Below are 27,288 nucleotides of genomic sequence, written 5' to 3' on the forward strand. Positions count from 1 at the left end.
CGTCGAAGCACCGGGTTAATATTCGTCGGTTTCTGTAAAAGGGGCTTCTTCCCTTTCGCAAGATTCCGCGAAAGTCGTTGACTCTCTCTCGTGCCCTCTCTCTCTCCTGCACTCTCTCTCTCTCCTGCACTCTCTCTCTCCTGCACTCTCTCTCTCTCCTGCACTCTCTCTCTCTCTCTCTCTCTCTCTCTCTCGGGAGAGAGATATCTTGAGAGAGAGAGAGAGAGAGATATCTCAAGAGAGAGAGAGAGAGAGAGAGAGAAATATCTCTCAAGAGATATATATATATATATATATATATATATATATATATATATATATATTATATCTCAAGAGAGAGAGAGAGAGAGAGAGATATCTCAAGAGAGAGAGAGAGAGAGAGAGAGAGAGATCTCCAGAGTGTGAGAGAGATCTCGAGAGAGAGAGAGAGAGAGAGAGAGAGATCTCGAGAGAGAGAGAGAGAGAGATCTCGAGAGAGAGAGAGAGAGATCTGGAGAGAGAGAGAGAGAGAGAGAGGGCTCGCAGAGAGGGAGAGAGAGAGAGAGATCTGGAGAGAGAGAGAGAGAGAGAGAGGGCTCGCAGAGAGGGAGAGAGAGAGAGAGATCTGGAGAGAGAGAGAGAGAGAGAGAGGGCTCGCAGTGATATATCTGACCCCTTCGCGATTCCCCTCGACGAATGCCGCTCGAATTCCCAAAATTGCTCGAAGAATTGGTCGGCTGGCTCCGCCATAATCGAAGCTCCGCCGCGGCTCGACATGCAGCCCCGGTCGAAGTATTTAGCGTGGCCGTCGCCTAATCGATGGGCTCGTATATTGGCCGGAACGTTGCGCCATTATTCAACGCGTCGGTCGGACGGTGGCCCGGATAATCTCGGAAAATAATTCCGGGCCGTGGACATTGAATTGAACAACATCAATTTCCTCGCGCCGCGATTATCTTATCTCGACCGCGCTCGAGCAGGCTCGCGGCGACTTAAACTTTCGATTTCGTGGCCGGTTCCTGTTTCAACTGCGCTCGCGGCGATTACACCCTTTAACTCTTCTCCTTTCGTCGTGCCAGTGTACGAGTGCCTCGAGAATACTTCGGTGGCAAGGTAATATACAGGGTGTCCCAAAAGTATGGTATTTCCGGGAACCGAGGGGTTCACGAGGTCGGTTGTAGTAACCGTGTCCTTAGCGAAAAGGAGAAAACGAGACGAAGGAAAAGGGAAGCGATAGCGGAAGAAGCAGTTCGTCTCCGGTGCAGCTCCTCGAGCTTTCCGTTCGAGATCATCGATTCCGAGGATCGTGATACAAACGTTCCTCAGGATTCGCCCGCGGCTAAAGCCGGCAGGAAAGCTCTTCGGGAACAGAAGCAGAGAGAGAAAGAGGGAGAGAATAAGAGAGAGAGAGAGAGAAAGAGGGAGAGAATAAGAGAGAGAGAGAGAAAGAGGGAGAGAATAAGAGAGAGAGAGAGAAAGAGGGAGAGAATAAGAGAGAAAGAGAGTGATAAAGAGAGAGACCAAGGTAGAAAGAGAGAGAGAATAAGAGAGAGAGTGAATAAGAGAGAAAGTGAGTAAGAGAGAAAGTAATAGAGAGAGGCCAAGGCAGAGAAAGAGAGAGAGAGAGAGAAAGAGGGAGAGAATAAGATAGAGGCCAAGATAGAAAGAGAGAGAAAGAAAAAGGGAGAGAGAAAGACGGAGAGAATAAGAGAGAGAGTGATAAAGAAAGATCAAGGCAGAGAGAGAGAGAGAGAGAGAGAGAGAGAAAGAAAGAGAGAGTCGAACGTCACAGACGAAGGGGCGCCCGATAATTACACGTCCAGTTCTAAACGACGACGTTAATTGCCCAATAAATACTACGTCACCGGGAAGCTGCAATTAATTCCTTTACAGAGAGTTTCAAGGATTGGTCCTTTCACGGACTAATCGACTCTCTCAGATCCCGGATAACACGCGAACGCGTGTCGAAGATCCGACGTAGAAATTACCTTAAGAACGCGTGCCGGCTTTTCCATGTTGCTTTATGATTTCCACGTGCTCGGCTCATCCGATCACGCAACGAGACGCGAAACGAACGGCGCCGCGTTCATTTACAATTTGTTCCAGATAACGACCTATGCTATCTCGCGCTGGCTAAGAACACACGAACACAGAGACATACACAGACGGCGATTCGTGGATAATCGTGCGCTATAGTTTCCGCGGAACGGCGACGATCGGATCGGATCGGATCGCGGGCGATTTATTAATCGATCAACGCGCGGAACTCGTTTCGGTTTTAGCTTCTCGCGAAGCCGTTTCGTTCCGATCGGCTCAGCCTTCTCTTGTTTGGATCGATATGGTCCGCTGAACATCAATCGATAGCCCGATACTGTATCCGTTTGAATATCAATCAACGATCACGCGATAACATCGGCCCGCGCGGACGGTGGACGTCCCAATTAGCGCGCCGCTGTCCTTACGACTGCCGCTTTAATTAATTTCTGCTTGATAGCGAAACGAACGCGTGGAAAATCGTACAGAGAAAACTCCGTTTCGGGTATAATCACGGGGAAACGTTGCGTAATTGTATTTGTCAATTTGTCAATTTGTCAATGATAACCGGTGCAGCCGTGGCGCCTCGTTTCCGGAGCGACGACGAGTATACTCGTCGAACACAGAGCAAGCGTCGCTGTCAAAATATTATTATTATTATATATAATATATATTATATATATTATTATATATATATTTATTATATACTTTATATTATATATAATAAATATTACTATATATTATAAATTATAATATATTATAATATATTATATATTATAATTATAATATTAATATTATATATTATTATATAATATATATTATATATATTATATAAAGACGATTTTGTTTTATAAAATTAACAGTTTTATTTGCTAATACTTTGTCTATGTCGTTTGTAACGCGTGTAAGTAGCATTGCGTTTATTTATATACTAATGTGCTAATATAATAATGTACTAATTTATGTACCAATATACTATTTATATACTAATATATACTTATCGAATTACCTATTAATTGACTATGTCTAAGTTCGCCTGATATTTCTCGCATTGTGTGTTGCAAGATATTGCATAATTTAAGCGTTATTACGTTGCAAATAGGAACGATCTTTAAGTTGAACAACTTCTGAAATAATTAAGCAAAGTTATATACATTATATAATATTATATTATACCATATATCTTAATAATAATTATTAATATTAATAATTAATATTATATAACATATATAATGCTCGAAACTGTCGTTTCCACAATGTTGCTAACATTTTCGCCCTTCCCTATACTTTACAATATCCTATATATATATATATATAATGTGTAATATATATTGTAATAAATCTCACGAGAGATTTCCTATAAAAAAGAAGAAGTAAAAAAGTTACATCAATCGATCGAAGAAAGGAAAGCCAAAGAGAACGAAATGCGCTTATGAATTTTTTAAATTTCGAGAACCATTTATCGCATCGAATCATACTTTGTTATCGTCGAATCCGAGAAATTCGATCGGCAACGAGAATTCTTCCTTCGCTCGATAAATCGATTCCGCATCGAGCCCGTGGAGGATTCGATCGATCTCGAAGGATCCAGTCGGTAGTCGACGTTGAAAAATACGAGACGAACGGTCGATTTTTCGCCGGGGATCGATCGCCGACCGATTTTTCGCCGTGGATCGATCGCCGGAGGCGTCGAGGAACGGCGTCCTTTGATTTAGAATCGGTGAGGCCGCCTCGTCCTTGTCAGAAAGAGAGAGAGAGAGAGAGAGAGAGAGAGTGAGAGAGAGAGAGAGAGAGAGGAGAAGAGAGAGAGAAGAGAGGACCACAGAGGGCGTGAGAGAGAGAGAGAGAGAGAGGAGAAGAGAGAGAGAGAGAAGAGAGGACCACAGAGGGCGTGAGAGAGAGAGAGAGAGGAGAAGAGAGAGAAAAGGAGAATCGAGCGAGCAAGAAGGCCGACCGCGGACAATGCGTGCACGCGAAAAGAACGGGGCTGCTTACTAATTAGGGCCGGTGCATTGATAAATCGGGCCGATTATTAAAAGTCGTACGGACACGAAGGCGTGGCCCGCCCACACCGACCCTTTTCTTCTTCTTTCACGTTCGCCGGCCTTCGTCCTTCTTTTTGCGATCCCGCCGCGCCGCGCCGCGCCGCCAGGCGTTGCGGTTTTGCGGCCGCGCAAAAATCGGGGAAGCGGAATGGGGGCCCGAGAGATCGCCAGGCTTTTCCCTCCCCCGCGAAAAGCTGCGAACGATTGCTGTTACGGTCAACACGCGAGAGATAAGCCGCCGAGCAAACTGGAAAAAGAAAAAGAAAACCGGCGTCGGCGGCGTTTCCTCGCGATCGGCGGCAACGCACGGAAATTGGGTCACGCCGGCCTCGCAGGGCTTATCTAAAAACGACTTATAGATGGTTTAAAGTGTCGACGAAATACCGGGGCGAAGTGCTTTCTGGCGAAGATTCGGCGATCGAGATAGCCCGAATGTACATATTACCGCGGCTTTGCACCATTTACTGCGGCGTTACGTTCGCGGCTGTGAATTCTATTTTATAGTTTATTTTTTATATTATTATATTATTATTTTTACGCGTTACCTTACTTTACTTTACTTTATATTATTTTTACTTTGATAGAAAATTTTTTAATACATCGAAGATGTAAGATTGAAAATGTATCGTTACGCGACAAATTTTATATAGGAAATTATAATTTTCTTATTATAACTTTCGAAATTATAATTTAGTTTAATGTAGTGGTGAGAGAATAAATCTATTCTATTTTTAGTCGATTTTTGCAGGATAGTAAGCAGTTAGCTGTGCTTGACGAGTATACTCGTCACGGAGAAGTGACAGTGTTTCGTATCATGACGAGTATATTCGTCATGGGGAAGCAGCAGTATTTCATATCATGACGAATATACTCGTCATACAGAAATGGCGCTACTTCGTGTCACGACGAGTATACTCGTCACGAAGAAGAATTTTGCCGAAAACAAGAACGCATTCCCGAATTTCAAGATATTCATATAAAACCGTCTTTTTAATCCGACATTTCAACGGCAACGCTCGCTCCATGTTCGACGAGTATACTCGTCGTCGCTTCGACAGCTTCGAATACTTATCATCCGCGAACGTGTTGATTTCATCGCGCGAAAAATACCGCGATAAAACGTACACGCGCGGTAATAGCAACGTTTACACCGCGGTTTAAAAAGAATGGGGTCGTTCTCGTGGGCCTGCGAGCGGCGAACTCGCGCCGCAAGATATAGTCCTTGTAGAGGCGAGACGGTCGCTGCTTTTGACGCCGAAGTACACGGGTTGTTCCGAGGATTTATACGTTCGCCGGACGCTGTTCGCTCCGATTTCTCCGTGGGAGAACGGACCCGAAGGCTTTTCGGTCGCGCGACTAGCCGAACACGCGTTCCTCGACCGGCCGTTCCGAGTCCGGCAAGTCCCACGTGCAAGCAACGCCGTTTCGCAGGGAAAATCGGGCTCCGTTATCGCGAGGATTGCTTCGTCGACCTCCTATCGTGTCCCCGTGCCTCGGGAACAACGTCGTAAAAAAATGGATTTCCAGGTCCGGGCTCGTTTTCAGGTCGCTCGCAGCATTGTTGGCGTCGCTCTCCGTTGCCAAGAACAACGCTCGTTGCACACCGTGGTGGAATCCACGGGGCGGGGGAGGAGGCGGAGAAAAAAACGTCCGATTAGACTCGACAGAGTCTGGGAAGTTTCAGCGAACGTTCCCGATTTGACGCGCGCGGAATTGGAAAGAATACGGCGGCGAGGAGGGCTGAGTCGAACGCAGCCGAACAGCTGAGGTCGGAGCTCGCAGGACGTTGCGCCGCGACGTATTGATTGCCGAGACGCCGCGGCGGCGCCGCGCCGCACCGCGCCGCGCCGCGCCGTAAAACCTGCGCGACGTGTTTGCGGGAATTTCACCTGCCGCGTGTGCCGAGGCGCCTCTCGAATCCCGAAGGAAAACGCGATCGACGAACGCGGGTCGCACGGCGATTCCACCGCAATATACTAGCCGCAGATGTTCCTCGTATCGAATCGAAACGACACGGGAAACGAGCAACCGGGCTCTGCTTTTCTATAGCAAACCCTCGAAAGCTTTCGGAAAAGCGTTCCCGTGAATCGCGTGCTTCTTCATGAATGCTGGTTCGCAGAGCTGAGTATTTTATAGAATTAATGACGCTGTCTAGCGGAGTACTGAACACAGAAATTTGTAGATAGTAATTACTCTCTGATTGACGCTTGGATTGTGCACGGAAATGGACAATTTGGGGAGAGGCGACACGATTCATTTCAGTCTTGTATCTGGTTCGTCGTGATATAAAATATTGACACTTCTAAATGACGAATGTACTCGTCGTGATATAAAGTACTGCCGCTTATAAATGACGAATGTACTCGTCGTGATATAAAATACTGTCGCTTCTAAATGACGAATATACTCGTCGTGATATAAAATACTGCCGCTTATAAATGACGAATATACTCGTCGTGATATAAAATACTGCCGCTTCTAAATGACGAATATACTCGTCGTGATATAAAATACTGTCGCTTCTAAATGACGAATATACTCGTCGTGATATAAAGTACTGCCACTTCTAAATGACGAATATACTCGTCGTGACACAAAATAAAGTAACGTCTCTCTCTCTCTCTCTCTCTCTCTCTCTCCCAAATTCTCCGTTTTCGCGTGCAATACGAGGGTCGAATTAGGGTGAATTTACTCTAAACGATGATCCATCCACCCCGTGTTTTAATTTCGTCGACGGTGAAATCGAATCGCAATCTTTTAATTAGGCCCGTACCACGTTTTAGACAGCGGCCATTTTGTCCGGGACAATGTATCGGAGGGGGACGGATGACTTTTAATGTCACGTCTGGAGGAATTCATTGCCACGGTTGGGGTGAACGACCCTCGAGAATTAAAGGGTAGTGCTCGGCACGCTGCGGAGGGGTGTTTCCGGTTCTGGTAGACGCATTTCGGAATGGAATTACGCGTCTCCCGCGCAAGACAGACGTTTCGCTTCCGTTTCCCGCGGAGAACCCGTCGCAGGAACGTGTCGTCCTCGAGCTGCTTCTTCTTCGCACCCTTTTACCGAATACGTTCGTTTAATCGCGTCCCCCTATTTTTATCCCGGCGGGGATATATGTGTACGTCGACACAAGAATCTAGTTGACGAGACCGCGCTAAAAAATATCGAAGTAAACGTTTTTAAAAAAAAATACGTCCAAAAATCGTCGATGCTCCCCGACGCCTATGTTGGGAAACCACATTGTTTTACGCTCGGACGCCGGAGCTCGGGTCTATTCGGACCGGAACCGGAATTTAAAATCGTTATTCGAATGTAATAATACTTATATATATAACTTTGTTATTATAATTTCGTAATCATAATTTTGTAATTATAATTTTATAATAGACTTTTGTAATTATAAGTTTGTACTTATAGTTTTGTAATTATAATATATATATGTAACGATACACATAAATATTATTATATATAATTAATACATAATACTAATAATATTAAGTAATATTAGATAAAGTACATATACATATGTATACGTATATATATAAACAAACGTCGACAAAAGCAGCTAAATAAAATAACAAAATAATATTGAGTCCTATTCAACATTACAATAAATGACGTCGATTATTATATTTGTCAAAAAGATGGGCCGTTCGAGCGTGAAGGATTCGCATTCGCGAATCGCTGGCGATTCCGCGACCGGATTGGGGTCGACGGCGATCGAGGAGGTTTTGTCCGGGGTGAAAATCAAACTTCCGGTCGGGCCCGCGACCTCCGTCTCGCCGCGGCGGACAATCAAAGCCATTTAGAAGCACTTCGAGTGCACTTTATTGGAATAACCTAGATGTAGCGATCGAACGGCGGCGCGCGAAAGGTGCCAACGGCGTCGATTCCGCTTCAGGACCCTCCGGAGAGAGAAAGGAAAGGTAAGGGGAAGGAAGAGGGAGAAAGAGAGAGGAAGAGAGAGAGAGAGGAAGAGAGAGAGAGAGAAAGAGAGAGAGAGAGAGAGAGAAAGAGAGAGTGAGAGAGAAAGAGAGAGAGAGAGAGAGATGGAACGAGGGTTGGAGAGCCACGGACATAGGGGTTACTGGGGCGGCCGTCAGAATTTTTCTTTCATCTCCCTGCGCCCTGCGCGCCGATAATCAAACATCAAAATCAAGTCTCCGCTTGCTCCGCGAAGCGTGCAACGCCGTCAATCGGGTGGTCCGCGAGCGGATTCCCTCGGGGCGAACGCCGTCCCCCGAAATTTCTCGACGAGGCAACAATTTACTAGGCGATCCTAGCTTACGTAACGCGGCTACCGTGAATATGACGCGTAATTTATTTAATTTATTTAATTTATTTAATTGTACTGCAAAATAAAAACGTATTACACGTGTCCATTTTTGTGCACAATCTGAGCGTCGATTAGGGAGAATTTACTGCACTGCGGTATTTTTAGTAATAGCAATAGAATCTAACGTTTCACATTGTGTAATCTTCTATAAATGATTTTCGTAATTTTTTATACGTTCAATATTGATAATTTGTTACGTACGTGTAACAGTAATGTTACGATTCATTAATGTTTTAATTCGTTTATTGACTCTTGATATTAGGAAGCTTCTTGGTAATCAATAATAAACATTCATGAAACATTCACGTATCAGCGTTATTTTTAGATACAGTAATCGTTATTTTGACAAAAAGATTAACGCGCACTGTTATCTATCCGCAAACGTTATTAACTAACACAGTAGTTGGCGCATTGTTGTTTACTGTGTGCCAAACTTCGGTTCGATTGGTTGAATAAGTTAGAAAAGAAGAGAAGGAAAGAAAGAAACGAACAAATAAACAAACAAAGAGAAAGAAAGAGAAAGAATTGAAAGAAAAAAGGAAAGAAAGAGAAAGAATTGAAAGAAAAAAAGAAAGAGAAAGAATTGAAAGAAAAAAGAAAGAAAGAGAAAGAATTGAAAGAAAAAAAAAAGAAGGAGAAAGAAAGTGAAAGAAAGAAAGAGAAAGAAAGTGAAAGAAAGAAAGAGAAAGGAAGTGAAAGGAAGTGAAAGAAAGAAAGAGAAAGAAAGTGAAAGAAAGAAAGAGAAAGGAAGTGAAAGAAAGAAAGAGAAAGAAAGTGAAAGAAAGAAAGAGAAAGAAAGTGAAAGAAAGAAAGAGAAAGAAGGAGAAAGAAAGAAAGAGAAAGAGAGAGAGAGAAAAAGAAAGAGAAAGAAAGAAAGAAAAAGAAAGAAAGAGAGCAAAAGACCGCGAAAAAGAAAAAGAAGAAGCTGCTCCAATTCAACCGATATCGTCGCCCGAGTAAAAATACAAATGTCCCAACGAGCGACGAGAATAGAATCTCAGATTACGATCTCCCTGAGGAATGTTACGACCACCGACGTAACCACAATCGTAAGAAATTCGTCTTATGCACAGTTTCGGGAATGATAAGACACGAGTTGTTCCCGGAGACGGATATATCTCGGCTTATCAGGAAGCAGCTCATTATCGGGGAGAAAATATTTGCCGAAGAACTTCTTCCCGATACTTCTTTCCGCGGATATTCGGCCGGGGTCGCTTCATTTCCGGCGATAAGTATGCGGGCCCCGGCTCTCGGTTATCCGAGGATATACGCATACTACTCTCGCCACGGTGTATTTTTGCTCGTCGGAGGGCCGGTTGAACGCGACGAATGTGGGCTTTCCGGAAAAGAAGAAAAAAAAGCGAGCGGACCGAGGTCGAGACGCGCGTCGATTCCCGGTCGAAATTCCTTTCGCGAACCAGAGAGAGAGAGAGAGAGAGAGAGAGAGAGAGAGAGAGAGAGAGAGAGAGAGAAGTAAATAAAAAATCATGTTCGACGGCGCGGCGTGATTATTTTCGTTTCGACGAGAGGGACAAAGACTTCCAAGATCTTCGGGAACTTTCGAGTTTGGGGAAAACGACTGGAGACTCGGTTCATCGATCGATCTCGATCGATCGGCACGCGAGTTCCGAGGAGAGCGGAACATGTCTCTCTCTCGCTCTCTTCCTCTCTCTCTCTAAATACGAGCCAGGCGGGTTTCCGAGTAGCGTTGTTAACACTGACGTATCCTGCATTCTGAAAAGGCGTGCATGATTCATTTCAGGCCTATCTGCGCCCGTTCTAAACTTGGACGGTCGGCGGCTCTGTATCTGCGAAACCGGCGCGTTATCGTAAATACGAATCTCGGCACTCGGTTGCCGGGCTTATCGCACTGTTTTCTTCCGGTGGAATTTTTCGCCGGTGATCGATCTCCACTGGAAACCAGAGGCGTCGAGGTTAGCGCAGCGCGCGCCGTTTCGGCCCGAGCTGCCCACCGTCGCGTCCAGTAGGCTGGAAACCCGTTTACCGTGCTCAAAATTCTTATTATCGTTGTCGCAAGGGTTTCAGCTGACAGACTAAAAGGTCCTTGAATTTGTCTCGGCGATGATGTTACGATGTTAAAAATATATATTAACGTTAGAGAAAAAAAGCACTCGAAGCTGCTTGGATTATTTGCAACGATTCCGTTTCCGTGATTTTATATGCGCGAAGATTTGTGGAAAAATGAACGCAAGCGTGTGAAAAATCGTTGAAAATTTAATTTAGTAAATACAGGTCCCGAAAATGTCTCGTAATCCGTAAATGGGAGGTTCCTGAGGTCATTTGAAGCAACTTCTTCCTTTGCGAAAATGTTCTCCGAGGCTTCGTTCACGAGTTATTAACGAAAAACGCTGACGCTCCGCCCTCGTGGCCACTACCGCTGCGTCAGACGGCCGGCGCGAAGCGGCATTGGCCGCGAGGGCGGGGCACCGGTCGTGCTCGCCTCTCATTGGCCAGTGTTTTTCGTTAATAACTCGTAAACGAGGCCGCGGATCGCATTTTCGCTAAGGAAAAAGTTGTTTCAAATGACCTCAGGAATCCCCTACTTTCGGATTGCGAGACATTTTTGGGTCACCTTGTATAATAATAAATGACGCAAGTAAATGAATAATGTACATAATTTATATTATGCGTTTCGATGGTTCGACGGAAAAGACAAAATCTCCGTCTCAACACGAAAGTCGAGAAATCGACTTTTCGCAGGGTTTCGTCCGCGAAAGGGTTCGGCAAAGGGCTCGCGAAGCGTTTCTTCTCGCTTCGCAACTGTTGACCCAAAATGTTCGCGGAGTCATTAAGCGGGCAGCGCGACGCAAGAGCCGAGAGTCGTTTGAAACGACTGCAGCAGCCTCTTAGGCGAGGAATTCCTCGATCGACACACCGTCCCCGCCGGCTCGCGAGTAATTAACGGTGAGTAATGACGGGAATACTCGTCTTGCGCGCTGGCGCGAATGACCCAGATTTCGCTGCGAAGCGAGTGCCCGCGCGAGTGCCCAAGATTTTTCGTTTCCCGTTTTCACCGGCAAATTTTTCGAAGTTTCCTCGAACGATCGGCTGAGAACGATCCGCGAACTCGCCGACGAACGTTTAGGCACCGGATTAGCGTCGTCTCGTAGCCGTGAAATGAAATTTTTCCCATGTAAGATGGCAGTCCTCGCTTTCGTTTAAGGACTTTGCTCGAATGCCAGCTGTTTAAACCTGTTAACCGGAGAATTATCTTTGGTCCGACTCGTTTCGCAACGGAACACTCTTTTTCGCGGTGAAAAGTTATCGTTGGACCAAGGATTTTGATGCTTTTACGAGAAAAATGGGCGATTAAAAGTGAAAACGGCATCTAAGTATTATTTTCGATGGGTTTAAGTTATTAAAGAAAGCAGGAAATTTCTGTCCGATTCCTTTTTGTCGTCGAAAGTTGCATTCTACGCCACTGTTTTAATTCTAATTAGATTTATGCTTATTATTATTGCTGTTATTATTATTACTATTAATGCAGTTATCGACGAAAAATAGTGACTAATGCTAATTATTGCTGTCATTATTGTTACTATTATTGCCGTTACATCGCTTATTATTGTTAACCCTTTGCACTCGAATGGCGACCCTGGGATGCCACTAAAAATTGGTATACTATTTTTCAAAATCATTCTAAGAGCATCAGACTCGTTTATAATTTAAAAAAAGCTCTTAAAATTGCATTGTACTTGCCAATAGGCTGAATTTTATACGCATAAATCGCAATAAATTATATAAAATAGAAATACTGTAGATCAGAAATCATGTCTTGGAATTTCGAATTCAAATAGCTTCGACTGCAAATTGTTAATGTTATATCGTATACGAATATGTCATCCTGCGATTATCGCTTATCATAGTGTACCAACGCCATTGCATTGTCTTCTTATCGGACGTCCCGAAATCGTTTGCAAGCTATGATTTCACCCTTGACTCATCCTCGAACCCTGTTCTTGCCGCGTCATGTCTGAACCTCGCCACGTCATCTTTGAAACCCTGACCTTGTCATACCGATCCTTATAATTTCCAAAACCCCCGTCACTAATATACAGGATGTCCCGAAAATATATCGCGATCCGGGATCAGGGGGTTCTTGAGATCATTTGGAGCAACTTTCTCCTTTGCAAAAATTCTCTCTACGGCTTCGTTTACGGGTTATCAACGATAAACGCTGACCAATAAGATTCGAGCGCGGCTGGCGCTAGGCGGCCTAGCCAACGGGAGCGCGCGAAGCCCAGTTCCGCCCACTGGCTCGGCCGCTTCGCGCTGACTGCACTCGCCTCTCATTGGTCACCGTTTTTCTTTAATAACTCGTGAACGAAGCCTCGGAGAAAATTTTTGTAAAGGAAAAAGTTGCTTCGAATGACCTCAGGAACCCACATTCCCGATCGCGAGACATTTTCGGGACAAATTCGTCCGGTTAACGGATTAATAATTGAAAGAAAGCCTCGAAAGCCGCGGATATCGACATTGGCGTGGGAAAGAAAAGAGGGATCGGATCGTGATCCGGGAATATCCCAAGGGCCGGTGATTGTTCGGTCTCGCTGTTCGTAGGAGAAAAGAAGCGAAGCGGTGCGCCGGCTGCGTCCGCGAAACTGCCATAAATGGCGTTGAAGTCTTGACGGCGCGTTAGTTATTACGTGCAATTAGCCCGGGATAGCGAGAGGAGAGAAGGCTACCGATCCGTGCAAGGTCTGGCTGCGGTCTGAGTCTTAGCTAATCACTATTTATCGGCGACTTTCAACGGGCGAGTCGCCGCGACACTTGCCTCCGTGGCCCCTTCGCCTCTCGCTATATTGTCTCGTGGCTGACAGTGAGTCACGTCCGTCGGTTTCGGCGTGAAAAACGTAGCCGTTGAACGGCAACCGGCCGACTCGAGAGCCATTCAATACGGTCACGGGGCACTGTATTCGGTTGCTCGATCGTTGGCAGATCCAATTAGAAAGAAAACGATCGCTGCTCGGCTCTGCGCCTGCAGCTTCCACAAATGCTCGGCGAAATATTCGACGCGACCTCTCGCGACGCGATCTTTTCGATTTCTATCATGTTTATGTTAACCCGTTGCACGCGAGCGGTGACTCTGAGGCATTTTAATTGACAAAATTTAGGTATAAAAAATTGTTAAGAGTTGCGTGGGTCCCGAGAGTCAATTGTCATATGCAATTGTTCGTATGCAATTGTCATATGTAAAAAACATTTTGTCACATAAAATAAAAATACTATAATACTACTAAAAAAATGATTTTATGTTTACAGTTAAAGTAGCTTCGAGTGCAAAGGGTTAACCGCTTACAGTGCTTCGACAAGGGTAATTAGCAATGGAGATTTCAAGTAATGTTCTTTCAAGTTGGTTTTATTAATTCTCTTCTTTGCACTCGAAAACTCGGATTTATTTATTCACAATTATTATTGAAATTCTAGAGACGGTTCCACTCAATATCGTTAAATAAATTTACTCGTCCGAACAGATATTAACCCTTCGCACTCGTAGATATTTAACCTCAAAAGCTCGGACATTTCCATCGCCCTAGAAAATTTCTATTATTTTTAATATCTATTCTTGCGAATAAAATTGTATGCTCTCTCATTAAAAGCTTATCGAACACAAAAAGATTTACTAATACAAACATTGCTTCGAATAGCATGATAAATTGTATCGTCGCTTCACAATTGCCATTCGAGTGCAAAGGGTTGAAATAACAATTCGAAACAGTCTAAACAAATAAAAACAGTCACGTATGTGTTACCCTAATTTTTTAACCAGCTTTCAAAATTCACTTTTATCGCGACATATCGGGCAATCTGAATATTACTAGGATTTTTCGAATGCAAAAGGGTTAAACTAATATTTCCCACGTTAAATATTGACTTTCTACTTTCTGTTCCACGAATTAAATGACATCGAAGTCGCAGGACTGGTCGGAATCGATGTCCGAAATTTAACGCAAATAATTTAACTAAATTAAAACGATTCACGTGAAATAATTGTTCCGTGGACCGGATAAAAGCTGGGAAACTCGCGGATTTTTCCGGGAGAAAGAACGGGCCACGGTCAGCCGGGCCAAGCCGATATCCCAAGGCGAAAGGAGCCTCGTCCTTCGACGAAAGTTCGAGGACTTTGCGCTTGAACTTGATGCGAAATGGGCTAACGGCGATCAATAAAGCGAGCTTTCGGTGCTTTCGGCGCTTGCGAGCCGCGCGGCTCCGCTCCCGGCCGGCATGGCCTGCGGAGAGAGTCGACCACCCTGGAAGTTCCACCATGGCCCGACGACTATCATCATGGGAATCTCCATAGACGCGTGAACACAACGGAAGAAAGTCTAGACGAATTGATTTCTTCCTCGAGTCTCGTCGAACCGGCTCGAAAGCTTCGTAAATCGTCTCCTCTCGTGCGAAATTACCGGATTCGCCATTAAACGGCTTTTAGCATCTCCGCGAACTGAATTGGACGGCCGTCGAGAATTCGTTCTAGAGTTTCCGTTGTTCGAAAACTCGTCGATTTTCAAAAGCGGATTCGTTCTGTCTGCCTTCGAGCAAACAAAACGACGACGCGAATATGTTCGTTTCTTAAGTTTTACTGGAAAGAGAAGAAGTATGTTCGAAGTGGAACACTTTTAACACCGATGATGTATAATTAATTTTTTCTTTAATTTAATTAAATTTATTCAATAAATTTCGTCTAGGCTTAACAGCAATTAGCGACCATTTGTGGGATAACAGTTGCAGGGTTACGAAAAGGGTTAAAAGTTACAGGGTTAAAAAAAATAATGTGTGGCGCGTTAAACTTTTTTATGCAAAAATAAACGAAATATATATATCAAAGAAAAGAATTTTTTACGAACACTCGTCATTTTTATAGAAATTGTATTGGGGAGTGGAGCCGATTACTGTGGGGTGGTGGCCAATGACTGTGCCTTTCGTTCGCCTTCGTCGAGTTGAAGTAACTTTATATTTATCATAATATAAATATAATTAAATATATAATATAATATAATATAATATAATATAATATAATATAATATAATATAATATAATATAATATAATATAATATAATATAATATAATATAATATAATATAATATATATTTCGTTTTTACTTTTAAAACAAGCGAATTTGTCTTCTCTGATAAATATAAAGTTACTTCACCTCGACGAAAGCGAACGAAAGGCACAGTAATCGGTCACCACCCCACAGTAATCGGCTCCACACCCCAATAAAATTTCTATAAAAATGACGAACACGTTCGCAAAAAAATTGATCGGCTTCGATTGTACGCCGAGAAACTCGAACATCGATGCATCGGCGATTTAATTAAGCTCGGCTGATTCACCGCGGGGTTTAGACGGCCTCACGAGTGTTTCACCGTTTCCGTGGCAAGATATAGGAGCAAGCTTGTGTCGGGCTTTTTTCTAATCGATACCACGACTCCGCGGCTGAGTTTCTCCAGAGGTGGAATTCGCGGCTCGACAGCTGATTGCACAGCTGTAGGGCGTGGGCGTTCGATCGAAAGGGAAGGCACCGGCCGCGTTTCTCTATCGAATGAAACTCCGCGCAACCCCCTTGGGAAGCCCATAAGTTGCCGAGGCTGTCTGCGAAATCATCTGTTCCGAAGCGCGGTGGATCTTCGAGGAAGTACAAATTTTTGCAGATTCGAGTTAATAGAATTTCTGATCGACCGCTCGGTTCATCCCCCCTCCCCCAGGGATTCTATTATACGGATTAAGGACGGTTTGAGCGCGCTTCAAATTTTAGCGTAATTATTTTGCCGATAATTACGAAGAAGATATTTCTACGTTAATTTAGGCGAAATACGTTAATGTCTAAAATAATTACTGTGTTAATATTATATATTTTAGGTTTTGTTTCAAATAATACAATTTTTTTCATTTAAATTGATTAACAGTAGATTTTGGAGCATAAAAAGGAGCATAAAAAAACAGCTGCTTTATATTATTTTATAAGAGCAACAATAAGACATTTGTTCTGATTTGGTAAATTGAATAAATACGATTTTCTATTAAAAATTTGTTGATTAAAAAGAATCGTTGTTTTGACAGGTTCCGTAAATCTAGCGCTAAGAAATAACAACACTGAAATGTTCATAGTTTCATAATTTTATAGTTTCTATAGTTGTCGACAATCGACAACTATAATACCTCTGAAAAAAGACTTCTCCCCAAATCGTCCCTTTTCGTGTACAATCTGAGGGTCAATTGGGGAATAAAAAATTACCGTAATTCCAAAAATAATCTCGCAAGAAATCCGTTGCCGTTTCGCGGCGCTTATCCGAGCGGACTAGCCGTCCGTCCGCCATCTTGACGCGCAACCCTCTTTGTCCAGAAAGTTTCGTAATTATCCGCGAATTTTCGAATTCTCGTAATTTTCGAAAGTTCATCGTTATGTTCGCAGAACGGTGATTTTAATTACCCACACGGGACTCTCCCGCGGGAGAACGAGGGAGGGAACGGGGTGAGCTGGCGAACACGCGGAGAGGAGATCGCGCGGATTGCAAATTCGCCGCGGGACCGATCGACCTGCACAGATTTCCCTTTCGTTTCTGCCCTTTATGGCACGCGGCGACACTGCCTCCGCACTCTGTTCGCATTCATACGCAACCGCGCCGGGTATAAATCTCCGAGCAATGCAGCTGTGACTCCGTATATGATCCTCCGTGCCCCCTAAGAAGCCGTTCCCCGCGAACCGCGCCGTTCCTCGCATGCAAATTCGCTGAACAACCGTGCGACTCTGCGCCGGGGAACAACGCGAGCCTAAGCCTGGACACCCGATTTTTGGCTCCTTTCGCCGGTTTTGCCGTCTCCCCGCTTCCCCTCCGTTACTCCGTTACACCGTGGGATCCGTAGGGTAGTGGGGCCAGTTACTGTAGAGTGGCCAATTACTGTGCTTTCAGGTTATTTTCAATGTGCAAACGGAGGCAGTTTTTTTAAAATACCAGAAAAATTATTTCGATCTTTTGGTGACGAGTTCCACGACTTTTCTGGAGTAACCAAATGCTGTGATTTAAGATTATTGTCAATATGCAAACGGAGGAAGTTTCTTTTAAAATACCAGAAAAATTATTTCAATTTTTTGATAACGAATTCCTGAGTTCTTCTGCAAAGCTTACGGAAAAAGAGATTATGCGTAGGGTAGTGGAGCCAGTTACTGTGGAGTAACCGATTACTGCGCTTTCAGCTTATGTTCAATACGTAAAAGGAAAATGTTCTTAAATATAATCGTTTATATATAATTTCTAAATATTTATATATAAATCTTTTATATGATATAATAATAATATAATATATATATATATAAAATATATATAATATATAATAATAATAATATAATAATCGTATCCCCTCTTCCCAAATATAATCGTTTGAATAATAATAATAATAATAATAATATAATTAATAATATATAATATAATATATATAAAATATATAATATAAAATAATAATAACAATAAGATAATAATCGTATCTCCACTTCCCAAAGCACAGTCTTCTCCCCACCTTCCCCGCCCAACCCGAGCGTCAATTAGGGAGAATTTACAGTACCCGACTCGTCCACCCTCCGCGACAATCGCAGAAGCACAAATTGCAAAAATCTGCTGAGCAATCGGCGAGCTGCGTCCGAGCGACCCGACGAGGCACCATATTCCATGCTCCGATAAAGCGAGACGCGGAGTCATCGCTGACTCCGCCTCGTTACTTGTCACACCATGGGACACCCTATCCGCGACATAGTCGCAGAGGCAGAGAAGATAGCCGCGGCGAGGGTGAGATCCGCGACAATTACCGCGGCCCGCGCGTTTCACAAACTTGTTCCGGGGACGCGTGAAAGCGCGGTTTATTATCCGGAGTGTTATTAGCAGCCGGCCGGCGAGCGAAACAACAAGTCGCTTTCCAGTAATGCGATTTCCAGGGGCCGGCCGCGAATAATAGGGCCTGCCGTGGGACCCCCCGGCATTGTGTCTAATTGATCGCTCTAATCTCTTCCCGCCTCGAACGCATCCGGAACCCGTTAGACGCGGCGCGGCGCGACGCGGATCTCGTCGAATAGACGGATGCTCGACGCCGGCATTCGGTATTTCATCTTTATACGAATTCCCGCGACTGCTCTCTTCGTGTCCCGAAGGGGGCGAGGCGGTCGGAGGGGGCCAACGGCCGTGTTCGAACGAGCCGGCGAGTGGCTGAATCCCTGGGATGCCGGGGGCGCGTTTTAAAGAGCATGCCGCGGATAGTTGGGCGCGGGACGTGATGAAACGGGACAGCTTTGTTATTTTAATTCCTCGACCCGATTCCGGTTTCCCTGGGAAAACGATCCTCTCGCCGGCTCGACTGACTCACACCGTGAACACCGCGGATCTCCTTTTATAGCGCAGAAAATTCTGCGCGGTCTACGCCGATGACGGCGAACCCGGCGCGGATCATCTCGGAAGCGTCCTCCGAGAGAAAGCCTCTGCTACGTTTATGCTAGCTTATGATAGTTCTCTGCTGGCTTGTGCTGGATTATGCTGGATTATGCTGGATTATGCTGGATCATGCTACCACCCCTGGCAACATTTGTTTTTTAATTTAGAAATGCTGGGTTAAGGTACGATCGCGAGAATATATTTTTTTTTAATTTTGTTTAATTACTTGGAATGAAAGAAAGATCTTTCATTTTGTGATCTCTTTTTGTCGGAGTCAGTCTACCGGGTGAGTCACAAATTGTTAATTCTCGCGATTTTTCAACCCCTTCCGATGATCTGATGAAAAAATGTGCATAACTCTGTAGGCTAAAAGCAACTTTGGCAATTTTAGCGATATTTAAACGAAATTTAATGAAATATTATGTTTTTATATTTCTGTATTTGAATTAATAGAAAATAGAGATGTGCAAATACAGTTCTTTCTTTGTTTAACACAGTAAATTCCGAATATTGACGAAAAGAATTCGCGGAATATTAAAGTTATTTAATTAATGAAATTGAAACTAAAAAGCGAAAATTTACCGTAGAAAATATTGATTATGTCAAGGTTCCAAGAGGATCCAAGAGGATCCAAGAGGATCCAAGGATCCAAGAGATCCACAAAACGCATGTTTCAATAAAACGTTCGTCACAGATTCGGATAAGAAAATTAAAAAAACGAGTTCTAATTTTCTATTTCATTCCAAGTTACAGCAAAGTTAAACAAAATGTTATCTTTAGAAAGGAAAACAATTTTACCATTCAAGCAATTATCCATTGAACTAATCCTTCCATCGCCGAAAAAGAATTCAAACCAATTAAACCAATTTGAAAAAAGTTACACCGTCGTAAAAATTGCACGAATGCCCCAACCCATCGTTAAATACAGCGAAAATCGAATATAGAAAACTAATTGAATAAATTGCAGCGCGCGAGTCATGAAACCGCGACGAAATGCCGGACACTTTTTTCGCAATAAAGCGCGTGGAATTTTCGTGAAGCTCGTCGGAGTAGCGAGCCGATTCACCGGAAATGCGTCGATACGATATCGTCGTCCCGCTTTCCGTCGGTTAACGGCTGGTTGCAACTTGCAACTTGCGCTGCAGCAGGCACCCGCGCGACGCACGGGAGATTTATCCGCGGAAGAGACGCGTGTAAGCAAGGCGTTCGACGACGTACACCGGTGCGTTCAAGAATCTCGGCGAGGGAAAATGTCCTGGAATCGAGACGAACGCGGCGATAAAGCCGCGGTCGAAGCGGATCCGGAGCGGCGATGTTCGTCGCGGAAAAAGGCGTCGCGTCGAGCCGTGTTTCCGCGGCTTTCAGCGCGGAACTAACAGCATCTCGGCGGCCCGACACGGCCAAAGGACTCTCGTCTCGCGGCGGACAACGAGAAACGCCCGTTAATCGGCTGCTCGCGCGTCGCCGTTCGCGATTTTATCGGCGTCGATCCCGTTCGCGACGGCCGCGGAAAGATCCTTCCTTTCTCTCTCTATCTCTCTCTTTTTCCCCCGTGGGAATCCGCTCGGGAAACTGTAACGCGTGCGAACCGAAAATAAGTCGCCCCTCGGGATCCGCCGCGGCGGATTATTTATGGCCGCCGGTGCGGGAATATCACCGGATCGGGAATATAAGAGAGTGGCCGCGGCGGTATCCGAGCGTCGAAAGGTAAGACAACAGTTGCCGATAAACGCTTCGTATAAACCCTCTCCGTTCGCGCGCCGCTTATAACTCATGCTCCATAATTCATGTTTATCGGTGGCCAACCGCGGCCGAGCGGCCGCGCGGCCGGCCGGCCGGCTCGCTCCTCGAATCGCGAAAACGAGACGCGAACAAATTATGGCTACAAATTAATTCATCGCCGGCTTGTATATCGCGCCGGCGCGCAAATGATATGCGAGTTACAGTCAATTACAGACGCGGACGTCCGTGTGCGAGGACGTGCGAACCCCGCGGCAGCAGACGGGAGAAGTCGCCGATCGAAAGCGTGTGAACGTCAGACGGCCGTTACTTTCATCGCCGACGGAAAAACCAATTAGCGGCAGCCATTGTTTTCCGCCCGACCGAGTCGTCGGAAACCGGATAAACGCGTACGAATCCTGCGCGACGGTCTTTCCGCGGCGCGGTCATGTCTCCCGGAAATGCCGAATTTCGGGCCGCTGTGAATTTCAAGTGCGCTGGTTCGACGCCTGTGCGCGCGACGCGAATCGCTGGAAGACGACGCGAAATGGTCTGTTTGGGTGTCGTGCGTAGGTATAGTAATTTTTACCTGATTTGAGAATAGATGGTGTATGAAAATGGACGATTTGGGAAGAGGAGATGCGAATATTCGAGCTTTGGGGCTCGTTTTTATAGTTGCCGATCGTCAACGGTTATGAAAACGAGGCGCAAGGCTCGGATAATCGGGTCCGATCTTCCCAAATTGTCCATTTTTGTTTAGAAGCTGAAAGCAAATTAGGGAATCGTGTCACGTGGCCAACGAATTGCCATTGAATCGTGTCACGTGGCCTCAGAATTGCCTTGGAATCGTGTCGCGTGGTCTCCGAATTGCCTTCCTACCAGGAAATAATCTTGACATAACCACCAATTACCTGCCGACGCTCTTGCAGAGTCTTTACAGTAGTGCACGGTTAAATTTACATCGGTCCTGGAGCTACACGTAAGTTCTCCCGTACGGGACATCTTTTTCTATCAGGAAATAACCTTGACATAACCACCAATTTCCTGCCGAAGCTCTTGCAAAGTCTTTACAGTAGTGCACGGTTAAATTTACATCGGTCCTGGAGCTACACGTAAGTTCTCCCGTATGGGACACCTTTTCCTATCAGGAAATAACCTTGACATAACCACGAATTTCCTGCCGAAGCTCTTGCAAAGTCTTTACAGTAGTGCACGGTTAAATTTACATCGGTCCTGGAGCTACACGTAAGTTCTCCCGTACGGGACATCTTTTTCTATCAGGAAATAACCTTGACATAACCACGAATTTCCTGCCGAAGCTCTTGCAGAGTCTTTACAGTAGTGCACGGTTAAATTTACATCGGTCCTGGAGCTACACGTAAGTTCTCCCGTATGGGACACCTTTTCCTATCAGGAAATAACCTTGACATATCCACGAATTTCCTGCCGAAGCTCTTGCAAAGTCTTTACAGTAGTGCACGGTTAAATTTACATCGGTCCTGGAGCTACACGTAAGTTCTCCCGTACGGGACATCTTTTTCTATCAGGAAATAACCTTGACATAACCACGAATTTCCTGCCGAAGCTCTTGCAAAGTCTTTACAGTAGTGCACGGTTAAATTTACATCGGTCCTGGAGCTACACGTAAGTTCTCCCATACGGGACACCTTTTCCTATCAGAAAATAACCTTGACATATCCACGAATATCTTGCCGACGCTCTCACAGAGTCTTGATAGTAGTGCACGGTTAAATTTACATCGGTTCCGGAGCTACATGTAAATTCTCATGTACAGTACATCTTTTCCAATCAAGAAATAACCATGACGTAACCGCGAATCTCTGTAGTTTGTTGCTCTTTACCGTGACACCCTCGACCGACCGGGTGTAATTCGATTACCAGGTGGTCCGGGAGTTCACGGTACACCCGTTTAATAGGTTGTGTACACGAGCAACGACAGTCTAAACGGTCTCTGCATGATAACTTTCTTCCGGAGCGGCACACCGCCAAGCCACGCCGCGCCACGCCACGCCACGCCAGTCGTTTCGCGCGCTACTCGTAAATCGTATTAGCATGACACCGGGCAAAAAGCGTTCGCGAGAGGTACACGAGCTCCCAGTCGAAGCGTTTCCAGGCCTCTAAATGGATAATGAGCATTAAATCACTCGCTAAATGTTACGCACCGGCGTCGCGTAATGCAACCGCGGACCGGGCCGCCGTAATTGCTCGTTCCGTTTGACCGATGGAACCGATGGGACCGACGGAACCGATCGGGCCCCGATTCCTTCCGATCGTAAACACGCTGATTCGTTCGACCGATCGATTACCGAACGATATTTTTCCTAGTTACTATCGCTGACGAATCGTCGACGGCCTCCGACGACGGCGGAAGTCGCCTCGAATCGGTCACGTTATTCCGTCGATCCTCGTGCCTCGTCGACGTTTCTATTTTTCTGTATACAGTAAATTCTCCCGAATTGTAAAGAAAAGCTTGTAATAGAAAATGGACAATTTGCGTGGAGGAAATTATTTTATAGTCGCGAATTGTCAACGAGCCGCGAGGCTCGAATAATCGTGTCACCTTTTCCCACATTCTCCATTTTCGTGTACAATCCGAGCGTCAATTAGGGAGAATTTACTGTACACGTTATAAGTCTCTCTTGACTTTTAACGAAGCACAATATGCTTCACGAATCAAATGGAAGATATCGGAGTATTGAATTCGCGCGTCAGAAGGCGTAGCGAGCCAAATGTTCGGTGCCGGGTAATTCCGTGCCCTGTTGCGAATATACTAAATTCTCCGCACAGATTGTGCACAATATATTATAGCTACTATTATTTTATATTATTATATTATTTATTTATTATATTAATATTATAATATTATTATTATTATATTATATTAATATTACTATTATATATTATTATATTAATATTACTATTATATATTATTATATTATATTAATATTATTATTATTATATATTTTATATTATAATATTATATTATTTATTATAGCCGCCGATTGTCAGCAAGCATAAAAGCGAGAGACAGAGGGCTCGAATAATCGTATCTCCTCTTCCCAAACTGTCCACTTTGGCGCACAATCGGCGCGTCAGTTAGAGAGAATTCGCTATAGTTTGAACGAGAAACATTTCAAGAGCACGCGCGAGCACCAAAAGACAATTACCAGAGCTTCGAAAGTGTAAGCAAGATATGTAAGAAAGTGTAAGAAGACTCACCATTTCGTCGAGGCTCTTCAGGTCGTTGGTGACGATCTGCGGCTGGGGGCCGTAGATCAGGCATGGCTCCTCCTGGTGCATGTCGGCGTACTCGTCGTCGCTCTCCTCGTTGCCGGAATTCCCGTGCGCCCCGTTCGCGGCCTTATTCTCGGCGGCGATCTCCCTGTCTATTTGCCTCTCCATCTGCACGAGCATCGGCGCCAGCATGCCGAATTTCGCGCCGCGCCGCGCCACCTCGAGCAGACAGAGGATCACGTGGCGCTCGTTCTTACGCATGATCAGGTCGTCGGTCTCGAAGAGCAGGCACTCGATGATGCCGAGGCTGTTCCGGCACCAGCCGATGAAATTCGAGACGTTGTCGCGGGCGAAGAACGTGCCGGCCTTCGCGTTCGGCAGGAAGGCCACGTCGTTCAGCTGGCTCATCGGCAACGCCAGCGACGAGGTTATCGAACGTGTCATCGAGATCTTGCGGGCCTGACGGCGGGCCACGTACTCCGCCGCCGACTTTCGCACGTTGTTCGCGTGCTGCAATCAGAACCAGATGTCCGGTTAATCGAGAGTGGAATCATCGCGTCGCGCAAACAAAATCAATTCGCGAGATCGAGCGAGAATTCGGAGCCGATTCGTCGTCGAAATTCAGTGGCGAAATGTCGGATTTTTAAGTGACTACACGTACGCAGGGTGCCCCAAAATTATGAGACTCCCGGGAAATTAGATTACTGAGGTCATTCCGAGCAACTTTTTCCTTTGCAAAAATGTTCTACGAGGCTTCGTTTACGAGTTATTCACGAAAAACAGTGACCAATGAGAGGCGAGCGCAGCTGGCGCGAAGCGGCCCGACCAACGAGCGCGCGAAGCACAGTTCCGCCCACTGGCTCGCCGCCTAGCGCCAGGCGAGCTCGCCCCTCATTGGTCATTGTATTTCGTTAATAACTCGTAAACGAAGCTTCGTAGAACATTTTTGTAAAGGAGAAAGTTACTTCAAATCACCTCAGGAACTCCTCGCTTTCCGGAAATACCATAATTTTAGGACAGCTTGTATAGAACTGCGTATCTTTTTGCAGAAGCTGTTTATTTAATCAAAATATGCTCCGTCTGCTTCGATACGCTTTCCCCAACGAGATTTTAACGCATAGATGGCGGTCTTGAAGAAATTCTGATCTTCAGAATCAAACTGTCTTCATTTTCATACTGTTCAGCCCGTGAAAACTGTTCTAAACGTTAAAAAAAAAATTAAAGTCGTTTGGCGAAAGAGCTGGGCGCTGCAGAATTTCCTATTTTAATTCAATTAATTTCGCTATCCTTTTGCGCATGCGGCCCAAAATCTCGATAAAAATCGCGCGAAATCGCGGGCTGGGGAGGGGAGGACGGCGACTTTTGAGCAAACGAACGGTGAAAACCGGCGCGAGAGACGCTCGAGCGTCTTAGAAAGCGGCCGGCTCGAATTTTCCATCGGGTAATTAGCGTCCTCGGACACATCTCTAACAAGAATCTCGGGTCGGCCGGCTGACATTCTCCGCGGCCGCGGCGCACGATCGAGCGCGGCTGGCACGCCGGCGCTGATTAAAGAGTCAAACAGACGCCGATAGCATCTTAACACCCGCGACGCTAATTGTTCCATTAATAATAAGCGTTGCGCCGGGCCTTGCCGGGCCCGCTGCGATAAATGCGCGAGCCGCGGCGAGCGACCGACGCGACCGACGACGCCGCGGCCGTCGATGCGCTTTTTATTATCTGCCGGGCCTTTCGAGCAACCGCGCCGGTGATAATTGGATATCGAGAGTGATGTAAATGAGCCGCGCCGCTCCGTCAGCGCCTAATAACAGGTTTCTCTCGCCGAGATCCGCGCGCCTGCTCGTTTGACACCGGCCGTTGGATCTGTTATTTTCCGCGCGCGGTTAACGGGGCGCCTTAACCCGTTCCTAATCTATTCGAAGGCGCTCGGCACGTTTCTGCGGACCCGTCCGGGCCCCGCGACAGGGGCCCGGTGCCGATCCGTCGCCGAAAACAACGATTCGGCTTGGTTCTGTCAAGGCTATCGCCGAAAAACAGCGCGATCGACGGCTGCGGTCCCGCCCCTGGGCCCCGATGCTATAAAACGCGTTCGCGCAGGCTTTCATGGACGTGGTTATTCATTTTTAATTCACTGCCCGAATCGTCCGGTCCCCGATATGAATCACGTTGTTTGCCTTTTTATTCGATCCATTAAGCCCGGCCTGATTTATTGGCAGCCGCGACTGACTTACACGCGCCGCGGCAACCCTATCTCGGCCGTTTGTGTGCACGCGCTGTTTACACGGGAATACGATCAATGGGGCGATTCTTGCGTCCCCCGGGGCCCCGCGATCCACGGTGCCCGCGTTATTCGACGACCCTGGCAAATATTTTCATTCGCTACGTAACGCCGAAAAAAAGAGCCGTTATCCGTCCAGATGGGGATCAAGCCTGATCAAACAATCGAACCTTTTCTACTCGGGTTTCTAGTTTATATTTGTTCGTTTTGCTTGTTGTTTAATGATCGAGGTCGTCGACCGGGATCTACTGAACGCGGTCATAATGACGGGTTAAATTGATTTCGTTCTTTTACGATTACTGGTGTCATGGAATAGGTTTGTTAGAAAATTGGATATGGATCTTCCCATTGAAGCGTGTATTGTAATAAAAATCGTATAGACTGTTTAAATGAAAGCGATCTTGTCGTTGTTATATAAGAATTTAAATATATAACTAAAATATATAATTGTATATAAATATATACAATTTTCAATATAACAATTTACGTCAGTCATAGAATAGTATAAATAGTATAGAATAAAGAGTATAATATAAATAGTATAGTATAAATAGTATGAATAGTATAGTATAGTATAAATAGTATGAATAGTATAGTATAGTATAAATAGTATGAATAGTATAGTATAAATAGCATGAACAGTATAGTATAAATAGTATAGAATAAATATAATATAAATAGTATAGTATAAATAGTATGTGTGTGTGTGTGAATAGTATAGCATAAATAGTATAAATAGTATAGCATAAGTACTTTAAATAGTACAAATAGTAAAAATAGTATAAATAGTACAGCATAAATAGCATAAATAGCATAAATAGCACAAATAGTAAAAATAGTGTAAATAGTATAATTAGTATAGTATAAATAGTATAACATAAATACTTTAAATAGTACAAATAGTAAAAATAGTATAAATAGTATAGCATAAATAGTAAAAATAGTATAAATAGCACAAATAGTAAAAATAGTATAAATAGTATAGTAAAAATAGTATAGCATAAATAGTATAAATAGTACAAATATATAGCATAAATATCTCCGCACAACACGATAAATAACTGTGAAACGAAAAAAAGTGACTGCACTATTTCTCGGTGAATTTTTACGATTTCTCAACCAAAAAAAAAATCATAATGTCTCCCTCCCCCGGCCCCCCCTACTTGTCAGCGTTCCCAGCGTTCGAGCGGGAAAGTGTC

General features: G+C 44.8%; 1 protein-coding gene across 2 annotated transcripts in view; it reads right to left on the reverse strand.

Moving 5' to 3' along the window:
- The window catches only part of LOC117224150 (GAS2-like protein pickled eggs), a 112,288-nt gene that overhangs the window by 33,841 nt on the left and 51,159 nt on the right, over positions 1 to 27,288 (reverse strand). For both annotated transcript variants that reach the window (XM_033476866.2, XM_033476865.2), the window contains exon 3: positions 23,797 to 24,321. In XM_033476866.2, coding sequence (XP_033332757.2) covers positions 23,797 to 24,321 — 525 coding nt within the window. The remainder of the gene's footprint in view (positions 1 to 23,796; positions 24,322 to 27,288) is intronic.

Source organism: Megalopta genalis, chromosome 13 (genome assembly GCF_051020955.1).
Source record: "Megalopta genalis isolate 19385.01 chromosome 13, iyMegGena1_principal, whole genome shotgun sequence".
Lineage (NCBI taxonomy): Eukaryota > Metazoa > Arthropoda > Insecta > Hymenoptera > Halictidae > Megalopta > Megalopta genalis.